Source organism: Arachis ipaensis, chromosome B3 (assembly GCF_059453495.1).
Source record: "Arachis ipaensis isolate K30076 ecotype BB chromosome B3, ASM5945349v1, whole genome shotgun sequence".
NCBI classification, from domain to species: domain Eukaryota; kingdom Viridiplantae; phylum Streptophyta; class Magnoliopsida; order Fabales; family Fabaceae; genus Arachis; species Arachis ipaensis.
Window position 1 is genome coordinate 19,137,824 of NC_142438.1, and position 22,645 is coordinate 19,160,468.

At 34.0% G+C, this 22,645-nt stretch overlaps 1 protein-coding gene and 1 pseudogene across 1 annotated transcript; both read left to right on the plus strand.

Annotated features, from left to right (window-relative positions):
* The first annotated feature begins 312 nt into the window (after positions 1-312).
* LOC148569976 (uncharacterized) lies at positions 313-1,061 on the plus strand (annotated as a pseudogene).
* A 14,862-nt stretch (positions 1,062-15,923) lies between these two features.
* On the plus strand, positions 15,924-17,884 carry LOC110271309 (uncharacterized). Its single transcript, XM_088506763.1, has 6 exons — positions 15,924-16,367; positions 16,454-16,540; positions 16,702-16,830; positions 16,921-17,055; positions 17,335-17,421; positions 17,858-17,884. The coding sequence occupies exons 1-6, from the start codon at positions 15,924-15,926 to the stop codon at positions 17,882-17,884; spliced, it is 909 nt and encodes a 302-aa protein (XP_088362889.1).
* Positions 17,885-22,645: the final 4,761 nt, after the last annotated feature.

A 22,645-nucleotide genomic window follows, 5' to 3' on the forward strand; every position in this document is an offset into this window, starting at 1 on the left:
AAGTTATGATTATTATCCAATTTTATAATTATTGGATTATTTTCTATATTTAAAGTATAAGGTTGATAGTTATGAAATAATAAGTATTTTATATGATTTAGATTAAATAAGTAATATTTTAAATATTATTACTGCTATTTTGAAAAATGAAGAAATTAAGTATATTATTTCTAATTTTTAGATTTGGGCATTTTATTGAAAGTAATTTGTAAAAATTGATGAGCAAATAGTATTTTCTATATACATCTAGTGTTGGATTTAATTTGGGTTTCAATTACCATATTATCCCCAATTTTAAGTGAAATTACTAAGATGCCCATAACCCTAATTTTTGAAAATGAAACCCTAACCCTAAAAATCCTAACCCATTACCGTTTCCCATCAGAAGCTGCAGCAGCAGCCGCAAGTCCCTTTCTCCCCCCAAAAACGAAAAGCACACACACAAAACAGGGGAGCAGAACTTTTGAGAGAGCTGAGGGAAAGAGAGGGGGCTTCACCCACGCCGCCATCGTCCACTGCAACTCACCACGAGCCGCCGATCGCGCTCCAGTTCAGCCCCGCACCATCGGCGCCGTCGCCAGGGAGAGCGGAACCGAGGAGAGGGTTGGTCCGCGAGTGATGGCTGTCGCGGGCTTGGGGGCCACCGTGCCTTCGTCACCACCGCGCCCACGCCGCGTCGCTGCCTTCGCCCTCCCTACATCGCCGCTGGTCTCGTCGGGTTTCTGCCGTCGAACCCGTCCCTACCACCCCTGCTGACCACACGCACAGAGAGAGAGGGTGCGCAAAAAAAGGAGCCGCCGCGGGGTTACCGTCGCCGCCGCGAGGCTGGGCTCGCCGCTGTGAAAGGTCACCGCCCTTCCTCCACCATCACCGAAGATCCATCACCGAAGCTGCTGGGCTCGCCGTATGCTACTGTTGTGTCGCCGGAACTGTCCTGGGGTTTTGCCACTCATTTAGATTCTGCTCTGTTTTGGGTTAGTGCTGTTGCTATTGTTTTGGCCGTCGAAAAACCTCGATGCCGCCACCTCTGCTGCCGGAAACAGCCGCTGATTCTTCTATGATGGTAAGCTCTAACCCTGCTTCAGCTTCTTTACCTGTTAATTTCTCCATGGGCCATGAGAGTTGTTGCTAAGGCTGGTTGTGTCAGGAGTTTACCGCGAGTTGCCGTCGTTCTGGTCACCGGCTGTGAAGTTGGTGTTGCCGGAATCCACCATTGGTGCAGCCGCTACTTGGTTCCCTCGAGTTCGGTAAGCGTTTTGTTTGGAAGAGTCCTTTAATCGCTGTTTTATTATCATACACGGACGTTTTGCGGCGTTAATTGCTATACGATTGAGTTTCGGTTGTTGTATGTTGCGATTAGAGTTGTTGAGATTGTTGCGAAAGTGGCTTGGAACCGAGGTTTTGGCTGCCGGGATTTTGCTTGTTGATTTCGGGTCGAGGCGGAAAGTATTCTGTGACGCGTTTGGGCTATGGTTTTGCGTTTTGAGGTAGGGGCGCTTTCCGAAAACTACAGTTTATTATTGGAATTATTACATATGGATACTGATGTGAGATATGGTGTATTTGGTGATTGTATCTGCCTTATGTATTATTTGATTGACTCAAATGACTATGGATGTTGGTTTGGCTGAATTGTTATGTGGCTTGTGAAATGTAATATTTGAAGTTAATTCTTTAAAGATTTGAAATGAGTTTAATCCGTTGAGGATTGGTTTGAATCGAGTCGATTATTTTGATGATGTGAAAGATAGAATACTCTTGAAATTCAGCCTGGGTTGCTTTAATTGATTTGGTTTTTGATAAATGATTTGTTAGTGAACCGATTCTTTAAAGATTTGGAAATGAGTTAAATCGGTTGATATTGAGTTGATTTTGAAATGGTTTTCTTGAGATATGCCACTGAGGCAACTGTTGGATTTAGCTTGCTGTTGAATTGATTTCTGGTTTGAGCTGTTGAAAAGGAATGAGAAAACGATTTAGTTGGGACCCGAACCGGGTGGCAAAAGTCCAAGCTTTAGGGGAGGTGCTGCCGAAATTTCTATAAAATCTAAGTCTTGTTTGAAAGGTTATTTAAAAGATTTGGATTTGAGAAATTGTATTATTTGATTTATTAAGAGGATAATTATGCTTTCCAACTTAATTTATTTGATGAACCTTATACGTTGAGTTCGGTTTATTTAGAACTAAACTATGTTTACCGTTTGAATCACTGAAGGAAAGAATGATGCTATAATATTGATTTCAATATAAAAAGGAGTTTTTAGTGATTTTTAAAGGAACCTAGATTTTTGATTGAGTAATCAAGTTTGAGGCATTTTAAAAGAGTTGGAAAAATGGGTTCCAAAAAGAAATCTGAAAGCGGTTTGATTCAAATGAACTGGTTCCGTTTCAAATGAGTTGATTTTTGGACCGGGTTGGAACTTGTGATTTTGTATGGTTCAGTTTCATAATAAATTCAGTTTTATTTACTTGAACCTAGAATCTATGATTTTAAGAGTTTCAATGAATTTTAAAGAATTGATGTAAGATGACCTTCCCTAAAGACTTGGGACTCTGCCGAGAAACTTTGTTATAAAATCCCATTGTGGAATGGGCGATTTTGATTGTTCCCAAATTGAATCTTTAACTTTCCATGGTTTTGGAAGTCTTGGAAAGAGGATGCCGAGAGCGGCTTTGTTTTAAAAAGGGAACTTACTCTGAGTAAAAGTGGCTTATGAGCCTGAGATGATTTGAGAAAATGAGATCTTTAAAGCCAAGGCTGTAAAGAGTTGAAATTTGATTTCAAAGTGAAATGGCTTGAGAAAAGTGATTTATGGCTTAAATGCCGGTTTTATGAATTTAATGATGTTGAACGGTGGAAGTGCTGTTTTGTTATGGGCCGGAATGGCTGTATATGATTATGAATATTGGCTGGTTTTGGATTGAACCGTGAGCCGGAATGGCTGTGTATGATATTGATTTATGGCTGATTGCCGAATGAGTTATGAGCCGTATGGCTGACTATGAATTATGAATTTAAGCCGGATGGCTGAGATGGATGTTGATCCATGGCTGGAATTGAATGAATATATGTTTGAGATACCTGGGTAGTAGCAAGGGTTGTGGTTCGTCCCACTTGCTCCAGGTCAGAGACTGTGACGCCTGGGTAGTAGCGGTAGTAGTGGTGATTCCACTCGCTCCAGGTTGAGCTGTTAAACACCCGCCTGGGTAGTAGCCGCAGTAGTGGTTGTTCCACTAGCTCTGGGTTGAGCGGGTAGTAGCAATGGGGTTGTAGCTCAAACCTACTTGCTCCGCGAGGGGTGTTTCTGTCCATGGTTAGCTACCAGGACGTGTCGAGTTGGCTATATAACCGACAGATGATATCATCAGCCACTAGGGACAGGCATGCATCATATGCATTTGTGTGACATTGGTTGGGTGTGCATATAATACTTGGTTTGCCTATGTGATTAATTGCTAACTGTTCTACTTGTAATAACTGTTTGTTTGTGCTTGAACTTCCTTCCTGTGTTTGCATCTGGGACTCTGTTGGATTGTGGTGATTGGTTGTTGGTTGGATTGTTTGGGCCTAGGGCCGTGGTTGAATTGAGATGGACCGATGGTTGGTTTCGGTATTGTGGTTATGGTTTGGAAATGCGTGAAAGGCTAATTTGGTTCAGCATAGATAAACCTTCTGAAATGCTTTTGAATATTGTTTTAAATGAACAGTTTCTCCTTTCAGAAAAAGGATTTCAGATTTCTCTTTTATTGTAAACGGTTGTTTTTGAAAAGAGGCATAAGATGGTTATTAATCACTGGTACGGTTTATCTTCATGTATCCTATTACAGTAATTCCCAAAAACCCTCTACTAAGAACCCTTTCGAGGATGATGTTCTCACCCCCCTACATTTTTCCCCTTTCAGGATATGGGCGCAGAAGTTACGAAGAGCTTATTTAATTGTTATTGTGATGCTCTAATTTGTTTTAGTTATGGTTTATTGTACCCTCGCCTTTATCTTGATATAATCTGTAAGAGGGATAGGGATTGTATTGGTTTATGTTTGTAATATTATTTATATATATATTTGTATATATATATGGATGTACTCTTTATGAGCTTTTGTAAGATGTATGGTATTTATGGATGTATGTTATCAGATGAAAGTATTTTTGGAAGCGGTATTGCGGTTTAAAGTTTTAAACAGGCTCATATTTTAGTATTAAATAGTATAAGTGTCGTCGTAATGTCCGAGCTATCAGAGTCGCGCAGCCGGAAGCGTGAGCTTTGGTAGTTAGGGTATTACAACCCCCATTGAGCAATATTGATTATTTGAGAAAAAACTATGCATAGACTCTTGGGGATGCACGTCGGGGGACAGTCTAAGGACAATTCAAACTTGTCGGGTTGGCTGGATAACCGACAGATGAGCCTCATCAGCCATAGGACAGGCATGCATCATATGCATTTGTATGCGTTGCTTGGGTTTGAACTTGTTTTGGTTTGCCTAATTGCTAAATTGTTTGTAACTGCTACTTGAACTATTTGCTGTAACTGCTGCCTACTTGTGCTTTCCTTGTCTGTCCTGCTTGTGTTTGTCCTGGCGTGTGGTGCTGAGTTAATGATTGTGTTGTTTGATTGCGTGGTTAGTTTCTGATTGAGATTCTTTTATAAGAAAGGAAAGGTTTCGGATTTTTTAAAAATTAGACATTGTTTCTTCGAAGAGGTTTTGAACGACTACCTATTGGTTTTTAAAAGATTCATAAGGCAATGATAATCACTGAACTTGAAAACAGTTTTCTTATTAAATATCTTCTTATGACAACTTTAAAACTCCGTGGTGAGACCGTGTGGTTAGGTTCTCACCCCCCTACAGCTTTACCTTTTCAGGAACCAGATGAAGAAGCATTAATCACAAGTTTGTAAGAGGGATAGGAGTTGTATGTTTTATATGTATATTATACTATAAGATATTATGTAAGAGTTTTGTATATGAATCTATGCCTGCTTGTATTTTTCTTAAGATAAAGTATTTATCTTCCAGTTTTCAAAGAACGCAGCGATACAGTGTTGAGTCACAGGCTTCTATTTTAATATTTAGTATGTAAAGTAGTCGTAATACTTATTGCTATCAGAGTGGCGCAGCCGGAAGCGTGACATTCTGGTAGTGAGGGTGTTACATCAAGGATTATACTCGGTTAGATTGTAAAGATCTTTATATAGTTTAAAGCAATCTGGACAGATGTGATACAACCGTCTTACATAGTATTTGATGCAAAAGGTGTTTAAAAATGATGATATTTGTCCATGTATTTATATAAGAAAATTTGCGTCTGAATTTATTATAATTGTTGTGTATGTTCATTGGATCTTCTGAACACATCACAACGATCATAAATGTTCTGAAAGAAGAGTTTGAAATGAAAGATCTTGAGAAAACCAAATTTGTCTCGTCCTTCAAATCAAATATGTAGCAAAAGGGATATTTATTTATCAAAAGACTTACGCAGAGAAAATCCTAAAGAGATTTTATATGAATAAATTACTTCCAGTAAGAACCCCCAATGATGATTAGATCACTAAATGTGAAGAAGGTTGACCAAAAAAGAAAATAAAAAAGCACTTGGTCCTGAAGTACCATATTAGTGCCATAGGGGTTAATGTATTTTGCGAATAATACATGTCCCGATATAATATTTTAGGGGTGAGCACAGGTCGGGTTGGTTCGGGTTTATGGTAAAATTATAATCGAACCAATTAAATTGTAATTGGTTCGGTTTGGTTCAGATTTGCATTTTTTGTGTATGTATCCGAACCAAACCAAACCGATTAAAAATGGATTGGTTTGGTTCGGGTAATTGGATATCCAATGAAACAGAAATTCATAAAAAAAATAAAAAAACAAATTTTTATCTTAAAAATTCTATAAGTACAATAAACATATAACATTAATAGAAATAATCCAAACATGTTAAACATTAAATACATTAAAAATTAAACACATTAAAATTCAAAAATATTAAAAGGCATATATATTTTAAATTTTTATTTTTTTTATTTAATTAATATATAGTCGGGTCTACGAGTTGGTTCGGGTTCCGCACCCCAGAGCCATTACCCGAACCAATTACTAGAGAGAGTCATTGGTTTGGTTAGGATTAGACCCGATTACCCGTTAGTTCCAGAACCAATTTAATTGGTTCGGTTTGAATTCAAACGGGCAATCGAATACCCGCAACCCATGCTCATCCCTATAACATTTATTGTAAATTTATTAGCGAGATACATTTTCTCTCCAACTAAAAAATACTGGAATAAAATAAAAAAATATTTTAATATTTTCATGAAATCAGTGATATGGGATTATTTTATCCACGTAGATTCAAGTTACAATTGGTTGACTATATAGATGCAAGTTATCTATTTGATTCTCGTAAAGACAAATCCAAACCGGATACTTATTTATATTTGGTGACACAATTATATCATGGAGATCTATGAAGCAAAGATGCTGAAATACTTATAATACATGAGGCAAGTGGTGAATGCTTTTGGATTAGAAATTTGATTGGATATATTCAATCATTATGTGGATTGTCCGATTAGAAATAGTTTCTACAACATTATATAAAGATAATGCAGCATGTATCTCTTAACTCAAAAGTGAATACGTAAAAGATGATCGAACAAAGTATATTCTCTCTAATTTTTTTTCACACACAACCTTCAAAATCAAGTAACAATTGACGTTTAACAAATTCGTTTAAGTGATAATTTGGAGCACTTATTTACTAAGTCACTTCCTACATTCTTCTTTAAAAAATAGTACACAAAATCAAAATACTTGACTTTTGAGATCTTATATAATATTATCAAGAGGGAGAGAGATTGTACTTTCTTTCCTGATTAAGTTTTATATCATTAGATTTTTTTTTTATGAATTTTTTTTTTAACAAAATAGTTCTTCTTACAAAAGATATTGTACTTTTTTTTTTAGTCAAGTATTTTTTTCCATCAAACAATTAAATTAATTGTCTTGTCTATATATGTATGTGTAAGATTATTTTTTTCTTTTATAATAAGTCAAACTATTGGATTTAGTGTATGAATAGCGTCAAATATTATTTATTTAGAATTGAATTTCGCTATGATATTTTATCAGATTTATTTTAAAGACTATATAATTTAATTCTAAATGAACTTGAAACCAATTGAATTGAATAATCAAGTCAATTCGATATATAATTAGTGTGTACAATTCGATGAATTTTATATAACAAATTAATAAAATATTTTTGTCAGAGATTAAAAAAAAATGACACAGCTTAATATAAAAATATAATATTTGGTTATTTTTGTGTGATCTGAGAGAGGCGAATCTCTGTAAATTTTTGCGGATATCAATTGAAACCTTTTAGAAAAATTTCTAAAAAGGCAACACAATATAATCTAACAAAATTTGACTTAAAAGATGAATATTTATAATTTATTCATTAAAAAATATGTAGTTAAAAATTTAATAGGTTTTTAATTGTAGATATTTTTAATTTACGAATAAATATTTAGTTAATTTTAATATTTTTTACACTAAAAAAGATCTAATTACAAAATTAAAAATAGTGTAAGAATCTAATTAAAATAAAAAAAATATAAAAACCTAATTATAAATTTAGTAAAATTATAGAGATCAATAGAATAATTAAATCTAATTACAAATTTAGTAAAATTATAAAGACCAAACAAAATAATTAAACCTAAAAAATATTATATAATTTAAAATACAATATAGAAATTCATCCATACTATTTTAATTTTATAAAACTATTCATGCATTGTCTGTCATAAATATATAATAAAACTATCTAGTTCTTAATTATATTATAAAAACCGATAATAACTATTTTTTAGTGTAAGAGTCTAATTTTACAGATTACTTTAAAAATTTAAAAATTAAACTAATTATCAAATAAAAATTAACTCAATAACTAAATAGAGTCTTATTTCATTTACTTTACTCAAGTAATTTTTCATTCAAATTAGTTTCTTTCCATTTAATAAAATTGCTAATAAAAAAGTGAACTAATTATTTTAGACAAAATTAAATTTAAAAAGAATGAAAAGTTATGTTGGACTAGAAAAAGTAATAAAATTTTAATTTTATAATAATTAAGCATATATAGTATTAAATCAAAAACTTCAACAACTTTCTGTTTTATTAATTCACTTGTTTATTTTATCAAGAAATACATAAAAAGATGTGTTCGTTTAATATATATATATATATATATATATGAACAAACATAACGAGAACAACACTTAAATTAACCATCGCTATGGCAGCAGCAACCAGTTGTGGGATTACACTTCGCACGTTGAAAGTGATTAAGTACGAGACACCAAAGGCGACAATATCCAGTACCACATATTATTGTTTTATCGCAATGATCCAACCTCCTATTGACACTACTTGCTTCTGCAATAATTAACAAAATTGATATACAGATTAATATAATATTTAAATATATTTTATATTTATTTAGTTAAGTATAATCATTTATGTATTTGTATTTAATTGTTTAAATAGTTAAAATAAGAAATTTTATAATATAATATCATAACTTTTATAATTAAAAATTTGCTTCCTAGCATTATTACTCGCTACAAAATGAATTAAATTATGAGGGAAAAAAAAAGTTTTAAGAAATTTTGTTACCTGAAGTGAAAAGCAAAGCCACAAAAAGAATGCAAAAAAAAAATCTTGACGCACCATTAGTAGTCATTTTGCCAAAATTACGTTGTGTTCTCTTTGCTTCCTTAAAAGAATATGAATAATCAAGTTTATTGATTGGTCTTTATTTATAGGCTCTTGAAAAAAAAAAAACTAATATGATATTTTTATTATAATGACAATAATAAATTGGGTCTTGTTAATTAAATGTTGCTATCTCACATTATTATTGACAGATTTCTTACTTAATACGTATAAATAAAGTTAAATAGTCTTTATTTTTAGAAAAATATAAATTTTTTATTTTGATTTAGATATTTAAATTTCAATCTTTTTAATTAAATATATATTACTTTTAGAAACAGATTATTAAATAAATTTATTATATATATATATCACTACAAGAAATACGGTTAAAATTGATGGCGAAATTGATGGCGAAAGTGGTTGTTATTAAACTCGTTGATTTTTCAAAATTTTAATAAAATCGACGGCTTGCCAAGCCGTCGATAATAATTCAATAAAATCGACAATCTTTCTGTCTATAATATGAGTTTGAGAATTTCACCTGCTTAATAAAGTCGACAGGTTTGCCGTCGATATTATTATATAAAATTGAGAACTTTTCTATCGATATTTGATTCATTAAAATTAACAGTACAACCATCGATTTAATTATTAAAATACCGACAATTTCGTTGTCTATATTTTATTTTCTTTTGTCTATTTTAAATTGAAAAAGCGACAACGCCGTCAATTTTGATCGTCATATTTTTTTAATTATTTTTTTATTTAAAAAATAGTAGACAATTAATGCAAATAAACTTTTAAATATGGAAATAAAATTTATACAAAATATTAGATAACAAGACAAATAATTTTTAAATATAAAAATAAAATTTATACTAAGTATTAGATAATGAGTTTACAAACTTATCAAAAAAATAAATAATCTTCTAACATAAAGACTCAAGACAAGATAAATAACTAAACTCAAACTTATATTCGTATAAATTGAAATCCATTAATAATACAAAATATTAAAAGCAAAGTAAATAATCCCACTCGTCTTCATTTAAAGGAGACAACAAAGAATATGGATTATGGCGTGGATAAGATTTCAGGGCTGAAGGACGTTCCTGGTTCAATATATTTTTTAGCAAAACAGAGAGGAACGAATTTAAAATAGACCCTGCAAAAATCCACAAGGCTTCTTCGATATCATGGCTCCAAAGAATGAAACCATCAGAAGAAACAGCTACTACCCACTCGCTCTGTAAACAAGAAACAACATTACAACATCCATTAGCTTATAGAACTATAACTTATAATGTTAATTTCATCCTCAATAACCAAACCTCCGAGATAGGATAACACAAGTTTCTTGTCCTTTACAATTGGTTGAATCAACACCATTTCAATTGGAAAGGTACACTATGACATCCTTGATATTTAAGTAATATTACATTGGATATCTCTGTATACTATAAGAAATGAGACTAAGCACCATGTAAACATTGAAGGAAGTGAGTCCAATTTGCCCAAATGTAACACAATAAGTACCTATATAAGTATACCAATATGGATTTGCACATTCATCTACCAAAATAAAATAGGCTAATCTAAATTCAACTAATCTTCAGTCACAGCTATGTTAAAACCCAATCAAAAATAAATTATTGCTCTGAATGAAGAACAGCAACTCCCCCTTTTTTCGCCGTCAATACCTTGATCTAATTCATACTAAGACTGATCTATCACTTTTAGTTAAAAAAACAAAAACAAAATAAATTGTGTGGTGCCACCTAAAGTATGAAAGTCTCTTCACACCTCAATCAGTCTTATTTAAACAAAATAATAAGTACAATACAATCAGAGTATTATAGTAATATAATACCAAAAGCAACAACACAATCAGACAACAATTTTAGAAAAATTTTATGTAAATTGCAGAAAAAAAAAATCCAAAGAACTGAGGACGAACAAAACATCAGGAAAAAAATAGAAAAAAAGATTGTGTGGGGGTGTCATGAATCAGTTTAACATGAACCAACCTTTAGAAATTAAGTAATTAACACAAGAAAATGGCATGTAAAAGGTAGAAAACCATGCCTTTACAGAACCGAGGGAGAGCAGCGACGGATAGCACGCTATGACGGCAAGCACATACCAGAAGTAGAACAAGGCCAGAAGGGCTGAAGGGAAACTACAAGTACTTTATATGCCTCAGAATGCACTGAATCAACCCTTAATGAATAAATTTTGACTCCAGCCTCAAGAGTGCAGCTTGCCTGCACAAACAAACTGACTAAACATGCATAACTAAGATTTTAGAATCATTGCTGCCAAATTGTTGTACAATCACTGCCGTAGTTCATCGGTGCAATTCATAAACAAGGACAAGTTCTGCAGAATCTAGAAGCAGAGTGAACCAATCCTCATTGCATATAGATTTGGAATTACTTTTAGTGGCATCATTGCAATATAACAAACTTTATAAATGATTAAACTGTGATATGATATATAAACATTGACAAACTCTACATACCTAAGGGATTATTATTGTAGCCATTGTTACATACTGATTGTCGCTAATTAGCCCCATTTGCGCACACATAACCTCACTCATACATATTCTTCGCAGTAATAACAATTTTTTGAATCGAATAGCTAGCTACAACAACATCGAAAAACTGAGTATGCACGAATTGAGCACAAACCCACCTTCTGAAAATTAGTCTCCACATATCCATCTTCTTCTCCAGCCTTGATAATATCAGTTATGTGGTCAATCAAATTCAACTCCCACGTGTTTTTCTGATTAATGTTCTGCACCGAACAGACATTTTTCGGAAAAAGAAAAATCAGAACACAATTACATTTTGTTGATTAGATGAATATAATAATTTTTTTGCATTAAATTTTTATCAAACAATTAAATCAATTGACTTCTCTCTCACTCTCTCATATGATATTTTCATTATGATGACAATAATAATTTGGGTCTTGCTAAAGTAATTAAATACTTCTATTTTATATATATATATATATTTTGTTGATCAAATATGAATACGGGCCTGCTACACATACAAGCAATAAGACCTTACAAGTCTTACAAGTCCCAAGCCCACAAACATTCCAGACGCGCACTAATTAGATTGAATGGAGCGTAACATTCACGCGCTCCCACTCAAATGGTTACGTTTCGCTTCGAGTAAACCACCCCTTAATGGCAGACTCTTCCACTTCTTCCATTTCTCAAAGCAATTCAAAGAAAACGCAACCCTTCCATTTTCGAGCAAAATTCGAAAATCAAGATATACAACTCGTCGCTAACCTTCGAAACCTCTATCAACACACCATCAAAGTCTCGATCAAGAATCTCCAGAGAAAACAAAGCTATAATACTCAAGGTACGTTACATTTCGATTCCTGTATATTTTCCAGATTACGAACTAGGTTTTACTGTTCTTCTACGTTGTTGTACGTTTCACTGTTCTTCTTGCTCTACATCTGACTTTACAGTTTATAATGTTCTAGGTTTTACTGTTATTCTTGCTTCTATGTTAGACTGTTCTTCTTCGTTCTTGTAGGTGTTACTGTTCTTATTATTCTAGATCTTCTGGTAACTGATTTTGGGGGGTATATTCCGTAGATTGGTGGGTGTATATGGAGTAATTTCTTGGGTGTATATGGCATAAAATGTAGGGTGTATATTTCTGAACTGATATACTATAATAGTCAGCACTTGCTTATATTTGTTGCTTGATATTGATGCATGTTTGAGTAATACCTGACTGATATATATGGATGTATCTGAATCATATCTATGAGTGTATCTTACTGTTATCAATGGGTGTATCTGACTTATATATATGGGTGTATCTTACTGACATGTTTGCGTGTATCTGACTCATATATATGGGTGTATCTTACTGATATCTTTGGCTATATCTGACTCATATATATGCGTGTATCTTACTGTTATCAATGGGTGTATCTGACTCATATATATGGGTGTATCTTACTGATATCTTTGGGTGTATTTTTCATTTCAGAGAAAATGGCAGCAAGAAACCAACCTGGAAGAAATGTAAGAACAAATATATGTCTTACATGAAATCAATTTTATATAATAGATATATATCTGACTATAATTTTATTTTTGTCTTACAGCAAACAAAAGACCTTAAGTGTGCCACACATCTCCTAAGTGATAAATTCAGAAACATGAGTGAGGAGAAGAAGGCGATTGTGAGGAATCTGAGATTCGGTGGCTTGATGCACATCTCACCACTAAGGGTGCATCACCAACTGTTAAGGGAGCTGGCTAACAACTTCAAATTGGGGGAGAACAGACTGAAAACCGGATACGGTTCTTTTATAATTACCCCCAAAAAAATAGGTCATGCGCTTGGCATTAACGCAACAGGTAACTCGATAAAAATTATAGGTGTATATTAACTGATGGTTGGGGTGTCTTTAAATTGATGCTTGGGTGTATTTGAACCGATTTTGATACTTTGTTGTTTTCCTTTTTGTAGGATATCTGTTTCCTCATAAAGTGGATTACAAGAAACTTTCTGAGGATGACAAAGTAATTTTTAGGAGATTCCAGGGTAAGACCCTCAAAAGTCTTACAGATGAGATGATGGATATTGGCGTTGGTAACGAAGAGGATCGCCTAATGTTCAAGAGGATTTTCATCCTCTATATACAGATGGCGTTCCTTTTGCCAACGACAATAAACAAAATCTCGCCTGTACACCTGGCCCCAATTTTTGAGATGGATAGCATAACAGAGCGAAACTGGGGAGGGCATGTTTTGACCTTTATCGTCAAGGGCATAACCGACTACAAGGAGAAAAAGAAAAAGGCAATTGATGGCTGCCTCTTTGCCCTGATGATAATATACTTTCATCTTTCTAAAAATAAAGGCAAGAAGAGGGCTGAAAGACCGCCAAAACCCTGGATTGCCAACTGGAGTAAGGAGCAGTTGGTCGAAAGAATGAATGCAGAAACAGAAGAAATTTTGGTAAGTTGAACATAATATGTTGGGTGTATATTTATTTATCTGAATGCTGCTAAATAAATTATCTGATGTTTCAAGGGATTGTAAATATGGCGTAAACAAGAGAGAAAATGAAAAAAATAGAGAAAACAGAAAAAAAACAACAAATAAAAAAAACAAAAAAAAAAGAAGGCAAGTTCAACATCGTCTTCGGAGGAAGAAACAACTGATAGTGACAGTTCTACCTCTAAGTCTGAGACTCAAGAAGACTCAGAGGATTCACCAAGAAAACACCCCAGGAAAAAGGGGAAAAAGTAAGTACCATACTTGGATGTAATTTCTTTGTCGAGTTGGGTGTATTTTTTGAAAATATTTGGGTGTATTTTGTTGATCAAGTTGGGTGTATGTAGTTTATTAAGTTGGGTGTATTTCGTTTGCTGCGTTGGGTGTATATTGTCCATCCAGTTTGGTGTATCTTGTGCATTTATTTGGGTGTATTTTATATCTTTAGTATGTTCTAAATAATGATTGTTTGCCTTACAGAATGGACTCCAGAAAAAGAAAGAAGAGTCAAGAGGAGTCAGATTCTGATTCAGAATCTGAATCTGAATCAACTGATGAGTAATGTTCTGAAATTATTACTCCTTTCTTTTGGCTTCATTATAAAGATTTCATGTATTAACTGAAGTGTGTCTTATTAACTTATAGAAGCGAAGAATCATCACCGGTGGAGAAGGAAAAGAAAAAGAAAAAGACAAAAACAACACCAAAAAAGTAAGCACTCTTTGGATAATATTCTGTGATAAAATTAATTTTTTATTTCTGATTCATACTTTTTTTTTCCACCCAGAACACAATCCAAAAAGAAAAAAGTTATTGTTGAGCATTCATCTCCTGAAGAAGATCAATACTTTGATGGGTACAGTACCTCGTAAGCTATATTACCGTCTATCATCGTAATTATTTTTGTTAACATCTTCTTTTATGAATGTAGTGAGAGATTTGAAATATCAAGTGAAGATCTAGATGAATTGCTAAGGAAAAACGTTGAAAAATGTTTTCTTTGCTAATAATTGTTTCTTGTTTCGCAGGGAGAACGAAGCTGGCCTGCGATCGACAGAAGGTCGCTATGTCTCCTCTGAAACGTAAGAAACTTTATTTAATAAAATCTTGTTATCATGATTTGGGTGTATTTTGTGGAACTATTTGGGTGTATTTTATACCTGTATCATATTTTGTCTGAATAACATGAAATCTGTTTAGAATACCGGTTGTGAACTTGGGAAGTGATGATCCTTCCTCTCAAAAACGCACAGAACAGAGTAGTGTAAACCAGCCGGCAGAGAGCATGTAATTTCTCTTTCAAATAACTGTTACTTTTGTTCTTTTATTACCTTCTACTTCTAATTCTGTATATATTTTTTTAGAAAAAAAGTCCTTTATTATTTTATTCAAGAAAAAAAAGGCAGGAAAAAAAAGCAAAAACTGCAAGTATGTAAGTTCTCAAAAAACAAAGCCTGTCTTCTTTTTGAATTGTTCGAGTGTATTTTTTGACTTTCTTTGGGTGTATTTTAGGTTGAGTCCGGTTCAACAGTCAGCCAGTGAGCCGGCTGATTCGAATATGATGGTTGTTAGGGAATAGACACCGTCGGATGCGCTTGCAATGTGAGTTTTCCAAGAATATTTCAACGTTATAACCTTATTATTTTCAAAGGCGTTGTTAACCTTTCATTTTTCTTCTTGTTTAGAGTCCCAATTCAAGTTTTTGTGCTGGCGTCCCAAACAACCACTGTGCCGGAACTTCAAGAAACACCTGAGACAGATTTTGAACTAACCCCTTTGCTACAGATTGAAGGAACCACAGAAACGTAAGAATTAGTATTGGGTGTATATTTGTTTAGAGTTTGGGTGTATATTGGGTTACAGTTTGGGTGTATATTTGGTAACAGTTTGGGTGTATATTTTTCCTGAGTAGTTTTTTTTACGCCATGATTAATTTTGTGTAACTGTGCAGCACTCCTGAACCCCTCCCCCCCCCCCCAACAACTTGAAGAAACAACACCCACGCTTCCCCCAGCTCCATCTAAAATGTAAGTTCATCAGACTAAAATCAATCTTTACTTATCATCCGTATATTCTTACTCTTATAATACGTTATACATGATGACGCAGTCATCCAGACGCAGAAGACGTTGCTGCCCTGATAATGGCACGGACAGCATCCTATGTTTCTAAAACAGATCCAGTGCCGTCATTCAGCCTTGGCTTAACTGATTCAAGCCAGGAGGGAGCGTCAACGCAGGAGACAGAAAGGGCAAAATCTCCAGAAACTGCAAATTTGCTAGAACAATTAGACGATTTGGTACAAAAAATAGCAAGCAGTGCGGCGAAAGAAAAAAGTAAAAGTCCACAAATTCAAAGGGAGACTGGGGGAGAAAGTTCTGGGAAGTTTGAAACTCCTGAGGGAATAAATCAGATTACGGATGATATGAAAGAAAAGTGCTACATCTGGGGGATGCGACTGAAGACATACGCAGATGGCGGTACTAACGAGTATGACCACATGTGCACTCTGATTGCCCAAGATAATTACATTTTAAATAGAATGCACCTTGCATCCCTCCAGGCAGAAAGTTATATAGAATCTGAGGTAATATTAGAATAACATTAATGTTTTTACACCAAAGTTTACTGCTATATTTGTTAATGTAGATTGATTTCGGCATATATTTCTAGATTGTATCTACCATGTGCATCATCCTCAACCAGAAAAATGATGAAAGGTTTCAAGAACAAGTATACTGTCTCCCCCCCAATATTGTGGTAAGTGTTACTTCTACGAATTTTGGGTGTATTTTCTGTATTGATTTGGGTGTATTTTTTACGTTCGATTGGGTGTAAGTTGTGTAGTCATTTGGGTCTATTTAACGTATTCACTTGGGTGTATTTTTAGTATTTCATTTGTTGTTTCACAATTGTTGCAGAACATGGCCCTTTCGAAGCACCCAAAGGGGGAATTCATATCATCTAAAACCAATAAAGAATTCAGGGTGGAAGACTACCTGAGTTTTATTCCCTTCATAGATGTAAAAAAATTAACTTCGCATCGATATGTAAGTTTTCATTTGCTAAATTTGTTAGTAACGTTCTTTACTTATATGCCAAATAAAATAACACACTGTTGAAATGTGGCAATCCTTCAGATTTTTGCACATGGTTGCTACTCGGACCATTGGTGGTTATGGGTGATTGATACAACAAAGCGGAGATTTCATATACTTGACCCGCTACACAAGAAAGCTCCAAGCGATGAGAGAAAGCAGCTTAATAAATTCACTGTAAGTTGCCTCTGTGTTCTTTACTTTAATAGATAGGTGTATTTCAGTTCAATATAAGGTGTCTGTATGTTTTGCTTTGGGTGTAATTATGTTCTCCTTTGGGTGTAATTTCTTTGTCGAGTTGGGTGTATTTTGTGGAACCATTTGGGTGTATTTTGTTGATCAAGTTGGGTGTGTGTTGTTTATTAAGTTGGGTGTATTTCGTTTGTCGTGTTGGGTGTATATTGTCCATTCAGTTGGTTGTATCTTGTGCATTACTGATTTGTTTTGGTATTTAAGGGATATGTAATTTCAAGATTGAGAGCATATGCCGGCGGGGAACCTCTGAAGAAAGACGAGAAGGAGAAGGAAATTAAAGCATCATATGTTAAAATATCAGGCCAAAAATCAAGGTATAAATTTGTGACTCTGAACATTAAACTTTCCTAAATGAGATTTGTAATTTATTTTCTTCGTTTTCAGCTATGACTGCGCTATCTACGTTATGAAGTGGCTTGAGTTAATTGAGCCAGAAAACATTAAAAAGGAAAAGTATGAATGGGATAATTGGAAACAGGTAACTGTCTTTAGAACTATATAACTCTGTATTACTTTACTGAATTAATATTGGTGTTTAAACAGAATATACTTTTTAATTGTAGGAGGAGGTGGACCACTATAGAGTGGAGTATGCTTCGCGGATACTATTCAGTGAAATGAATAAAGAGAGATCAAGCAATTAGAGAGAGTAATGCAATAAGGCTGTCGAAGCCATCCTCCGTATTATTGAGTCCGTTTTGTCAGATAAATTCTACTGATATAGAAACTGCGTAATCCAACTGCTAGGTAGTTTGTAAATTGAACAAATGCTGTAAAAATTTGCCATTTATAAACAACTTCTATTCAATGAAATTTTTTTCCATAGTTAAACTATCTGTGATGTTAAACTGTCTGTGCTGTATTCAAAAGTTGTATTACAGGTGGTAAAATATGAAGGAAAATATCAACGCTGATATAACACATTATAAACTTTTACACCCAACGGAAGTTTAATATACACCCAAGATTGCTTAAAATATACACCCAAACTGTTTGTGCTGTTAAACTGCCTGTGCTGTATTCAAAATGTATGAATTACACGTACTAAAATATGAAGAAAAACATCAAATCAAATATACACCCATAACCTGCGAATTTTTACACCCAAATAAAGTTCAATATACACCCTGAAATCTATCCCCCCTGATGCTTTGAGACTAAAACCCTGAACCCTAAACACTTAAAACCTAAACCCTTACCGCTAACCTGTAAATCCTAAAATGCAAATATTATATATATGTATCTATATGTAAATTGTGAATTAACAAAAATATACCCAAAAGAACAGTGCTTTTACACCCATATTCTATAAAACTATACACCCAAAGAGTTATCCCCTGCTGCTGGTACCCTGAACTGATAATTCATAACATGTCCTTGATATTGGCTGGAATTTGAATGCACCACTGATGCAGCATCAAACAGGTTTATCTGCATATAACACTCACATATTAGCTAAACTATTAACGAGAAAAATAAACTAAATCGCCACAAATTTAAAGAACATTACTTTTACCTCGCTTAAAACTTTCGTCTTCTTCTTCTTCGTGGCATTTGCAATCTGTTTCTCCAACTTTGAACCTAGCCTATTTTTTGGACGTCCTCTTGTTTGAATCCTTGGCGGGCTTTGAAGCTCATTAACGGATTCCAAGTTGGCGTCTTCGTGGGATAAAGAAGATGTCCCCTTCCTTTTGGCTTTTAATGATTCCATCTCAGCCGTGATGTTATCGTACGCACGGTGCAGAATTGCAGTCAGCTCCTCCGATTCGGATGCAAATTCGCAAATATTTTGCGAACGAAAAACCAATTGGTCGAACCTCTTGCTTCTTGGCTCCATCAGTGGCTCGTCGTGGCTGCTCTTGATGTGTGTGTGTCGCCTCTTTACCTTCTTGCTCCATCGTTCCAGTATATATCTAGGTGACACTTGGCTTACTTGTTCGAAACTTAACACGCTTAGTGCGTGACGACACAGTATCCCTCTCGACTCGAATAATAAGCATTGGCATTTTACCTCGGCTGCGACTGAGTCGTAAGTAACCACAAACTTGTTGAATATTGAGCTGGAAACTTGTTCTCCGACTTCGTATACTGAATAGCCTAGAGCGGAATTCGTTAATCTGGTGATGCAATTCGCCTTTCCTCTGAATTGCGCTTGGACTTCCCTAAACTTTTGATGAGTGTACGCATCTTGAAACTGAGCTTCAATGGAGGATTTGGTTGCACACGGTATGACCGTATGAAAATCTGCAGCATCTGATTCTCTCTCTGCTTGCTCCCTGCTTCCAAGGCAATTATCGTATTGTTTGACGAACTGAATAAGCGAGCTGTTCCGGGTGATAAACTTGTTAAAAAATGAATTTGCATGCTCTCGCTCCTTTGTGTGCTTCTCATCCCTGCCCAGAAGTGGTGATCCAGATAGATAGGAACCCATATGTGACGGTCTTCATACAGATCTGCAGAATACACCCAAACAAAGACTATAAATACACCCGATAAAACATGCAATTTACACCTCTGCTGCAGATTTTAAAAAAACATTACCTGAAAGCCACTTGTTGTCCGCAAGACCGAAATTGAGCATAAAACCATTCCAATTCCTATCGAATGAGTCTTTGCTATGAGAGTTCCAAACAACTTGGCTCATTTCTTGTTCAATATCGGCATGTCCCTTGTACCCGTTTAATTTGCTTGGAATCTTCTTCATGATGTGCCAAATACACCAACGGTGAATTGTTGTTAGCATACAGGCCTCTAAAGCCCTTTTCATTGATGCGCATTGATCGGTGAAAAACCCTTTCGGAGCGTTTCCTCCCATGCAACGAAGCCAACATTGAAATAACCATTTGAATGATTCAATTTCTTCGTTTTTCATCAAAGAGCATCCGAGAAGTGTTGACTGACCGTGGTGATTCACCCCGACAAAAGAACCACAGACCAAATTATACCTGAAACAAATTACCATAGTGCAGAATGCAAAATCATTAGGTACACCCCAACAAATGCTTCGTATACACCCAAAAAAACAACCAATATACACCTCTGTTGTGGATTCATAAAAATACATTAATTTAGCATCATAAACAGGGGCAGTTTGTTACCTGTTTGTATTGTAGGTGGTGTCGAATGAAATGACATCTCCGAAATACTCAAAGGCAGCTCTGCTTCTTGCATCGGCCCAAAAAGCCAGCTTAATCGATTGATCCTCCTCGAGTTTGAGCTCAAAAAAGAAATTCTGATTCTTCTCTTTCATTCTTAACAAATATTTCCTGAATTCCTTTGCATCTTCTTGTTCGGAAACATTCCGCACTTCCCTGGTAATGTAATTCCTCACGTCCTTTTCGATAAAACTTAACTCGCAGTGACCCCCGGCAGCCGCAACAAATGATTGGTAGGTTTTGCTTGGTCTGATACCGGCCTCCTCGTTATTCTCTATTGTACGACGAATGGACATGCTTAGTTCCCTGTGCTGTTTGAGCATCTTTGCTTTACTTGGACAGCAAGGGTGTGAATGATCTAGCACAACCTTTGAAATGATCCATGCACCGACATCCTTCAATGTGTGTATATAAATTCTTGCATGACAGTTTAAATCGGCTGTCGAATTCGTCTTCTCGGTCGGAGATATTTTAGATTTCCATTTTCCCTCTCTGCTACATGTAATCAGTTGATTCTTAATCTCGTTTCCCTTCCTATTTGTGCTCCGAACTCTTGTAGAGAAACCTGCAGCCTTGGCGTAGTTCCTGTAAAATTTTCCAGCATCTTCAAGGGTGGTAAAGGTCATTCCAACCTTCGGAACAAGCTGGTCATCAACAACCGAGAGAGGCTGTAGAATACACCATGTCAAAAACTGTAAATACACCCATAGATATTATTCAAATACAACAAATCATGTTTGATATGATACACCCGAACTGCAACAACTCAACTAAAATGACAATAAAAGTCATAAACTGTAAATACACAGGCTGCAGAATACACCATGTCAAAAACTAAAAACACACCCAATCATGTCTGATATAATACACCTGAACAACAACAACTCAATTAAAATAACAGAAAAAGCAGTAAAGTGTAAATACACCCACACTTCTAGCAAAAATACACCCAAAAAAGATCTGATCTACACCCGAGCGTCTGCTATAAATTCCAGATAATTAATCAAAACTAATACATTACATTCAAACCTCAGGAACTTCGTTAGATCCAAATTCATAGTCCACTTCTCCTGGATTCAGCTGATAATCTGAGGTTGAATCATCCATTATCTTTAAAACGAGTTCAAACTTTGATTTCAGAAAACGAAATATCAAATAGAAAATGAAGCTCGAGTTAGAAAGAGAGAAACTAACGTAAATGACGAAGAAGAAGAAGAAGAAACGAGTGAGAAAGGAGGGAAAAAGAACGATCGAAGAAACCAGGGGAAGCTTTGCGAGAAGAAGAACGAGCAAATCTGCTGTGCAAATAACGAAAACGAAGAAGGAAATAAATCTTTTAAATTTGGTAGTTAGATATACGCGGGATCCTATATAGCGCGTGCATACAACGTAACCCTTGAAGCGCGTTTTGGCTTTTTATTTGTTAATGAACTTGTAAACCATACAAGTCATTAGGGCTTGTATGCGGAACTTTTCTGATATGAATATAATTTATTATATATCTATTTATTCTCTATTATATATTATTAAAATTAAATTATTTTAATCAATAGTATAGTTGATATGATATATTTTTGAAAATATTTTTTTAATTTATTTTATTTAATTACATTAACTATAATTAATTAATTATATTAATTATTTGATTTGGCTAAAATAAATAGATTAATTTTATTTTAATTTACATTTTTTGCCTTATGTATTTTAATTAATAATTTTTAAAAGTATTATAATTAATTATTTATTTAATTTGATTTAGATAAATATCAAATTTTTTAATATTTTATTTGACCACAATAATTATAACTAATCAATATATTAATTATTTGATTTGATTGAAATAAATTAATTAATTTTATTTTAATTTACATTATTTTTTATTTTATATATTTTGATTAATAAATTTAAAAAGTGTTATAATGTGACATATTTATAAGAAATCTTTTATTTATTTAACTTATTTTATTGCGCTAAATAATTATAATTAATTTATTATATTAATTATTTAATTTAGTTAATTCAAATATATATTATCTGATTTAATATATTATTCGTTATTTTACTCTGTTTCTTCTATTTCATTTATTTTATTTTTATTTTATTTAAGTTTTTATAATGGCTTATCATAAATTTTATAATTTTTATCCATATATACAAGTTAATATATTATAACTCTTCACATGTCGAGTAATGAAATAATATTGATGAATATTGTTGTGTATCTTTTGTTGTTTTTTGTCTTCTCTTTTTATAGGAATCATGAGTAATTGTATACAATGATGCATTCGTGCTTATGCCTGGGTAAGTATAAATTATGAGTTAAGTCTCAAAGTAGTCCCTAAACTTGCACTCGAGTC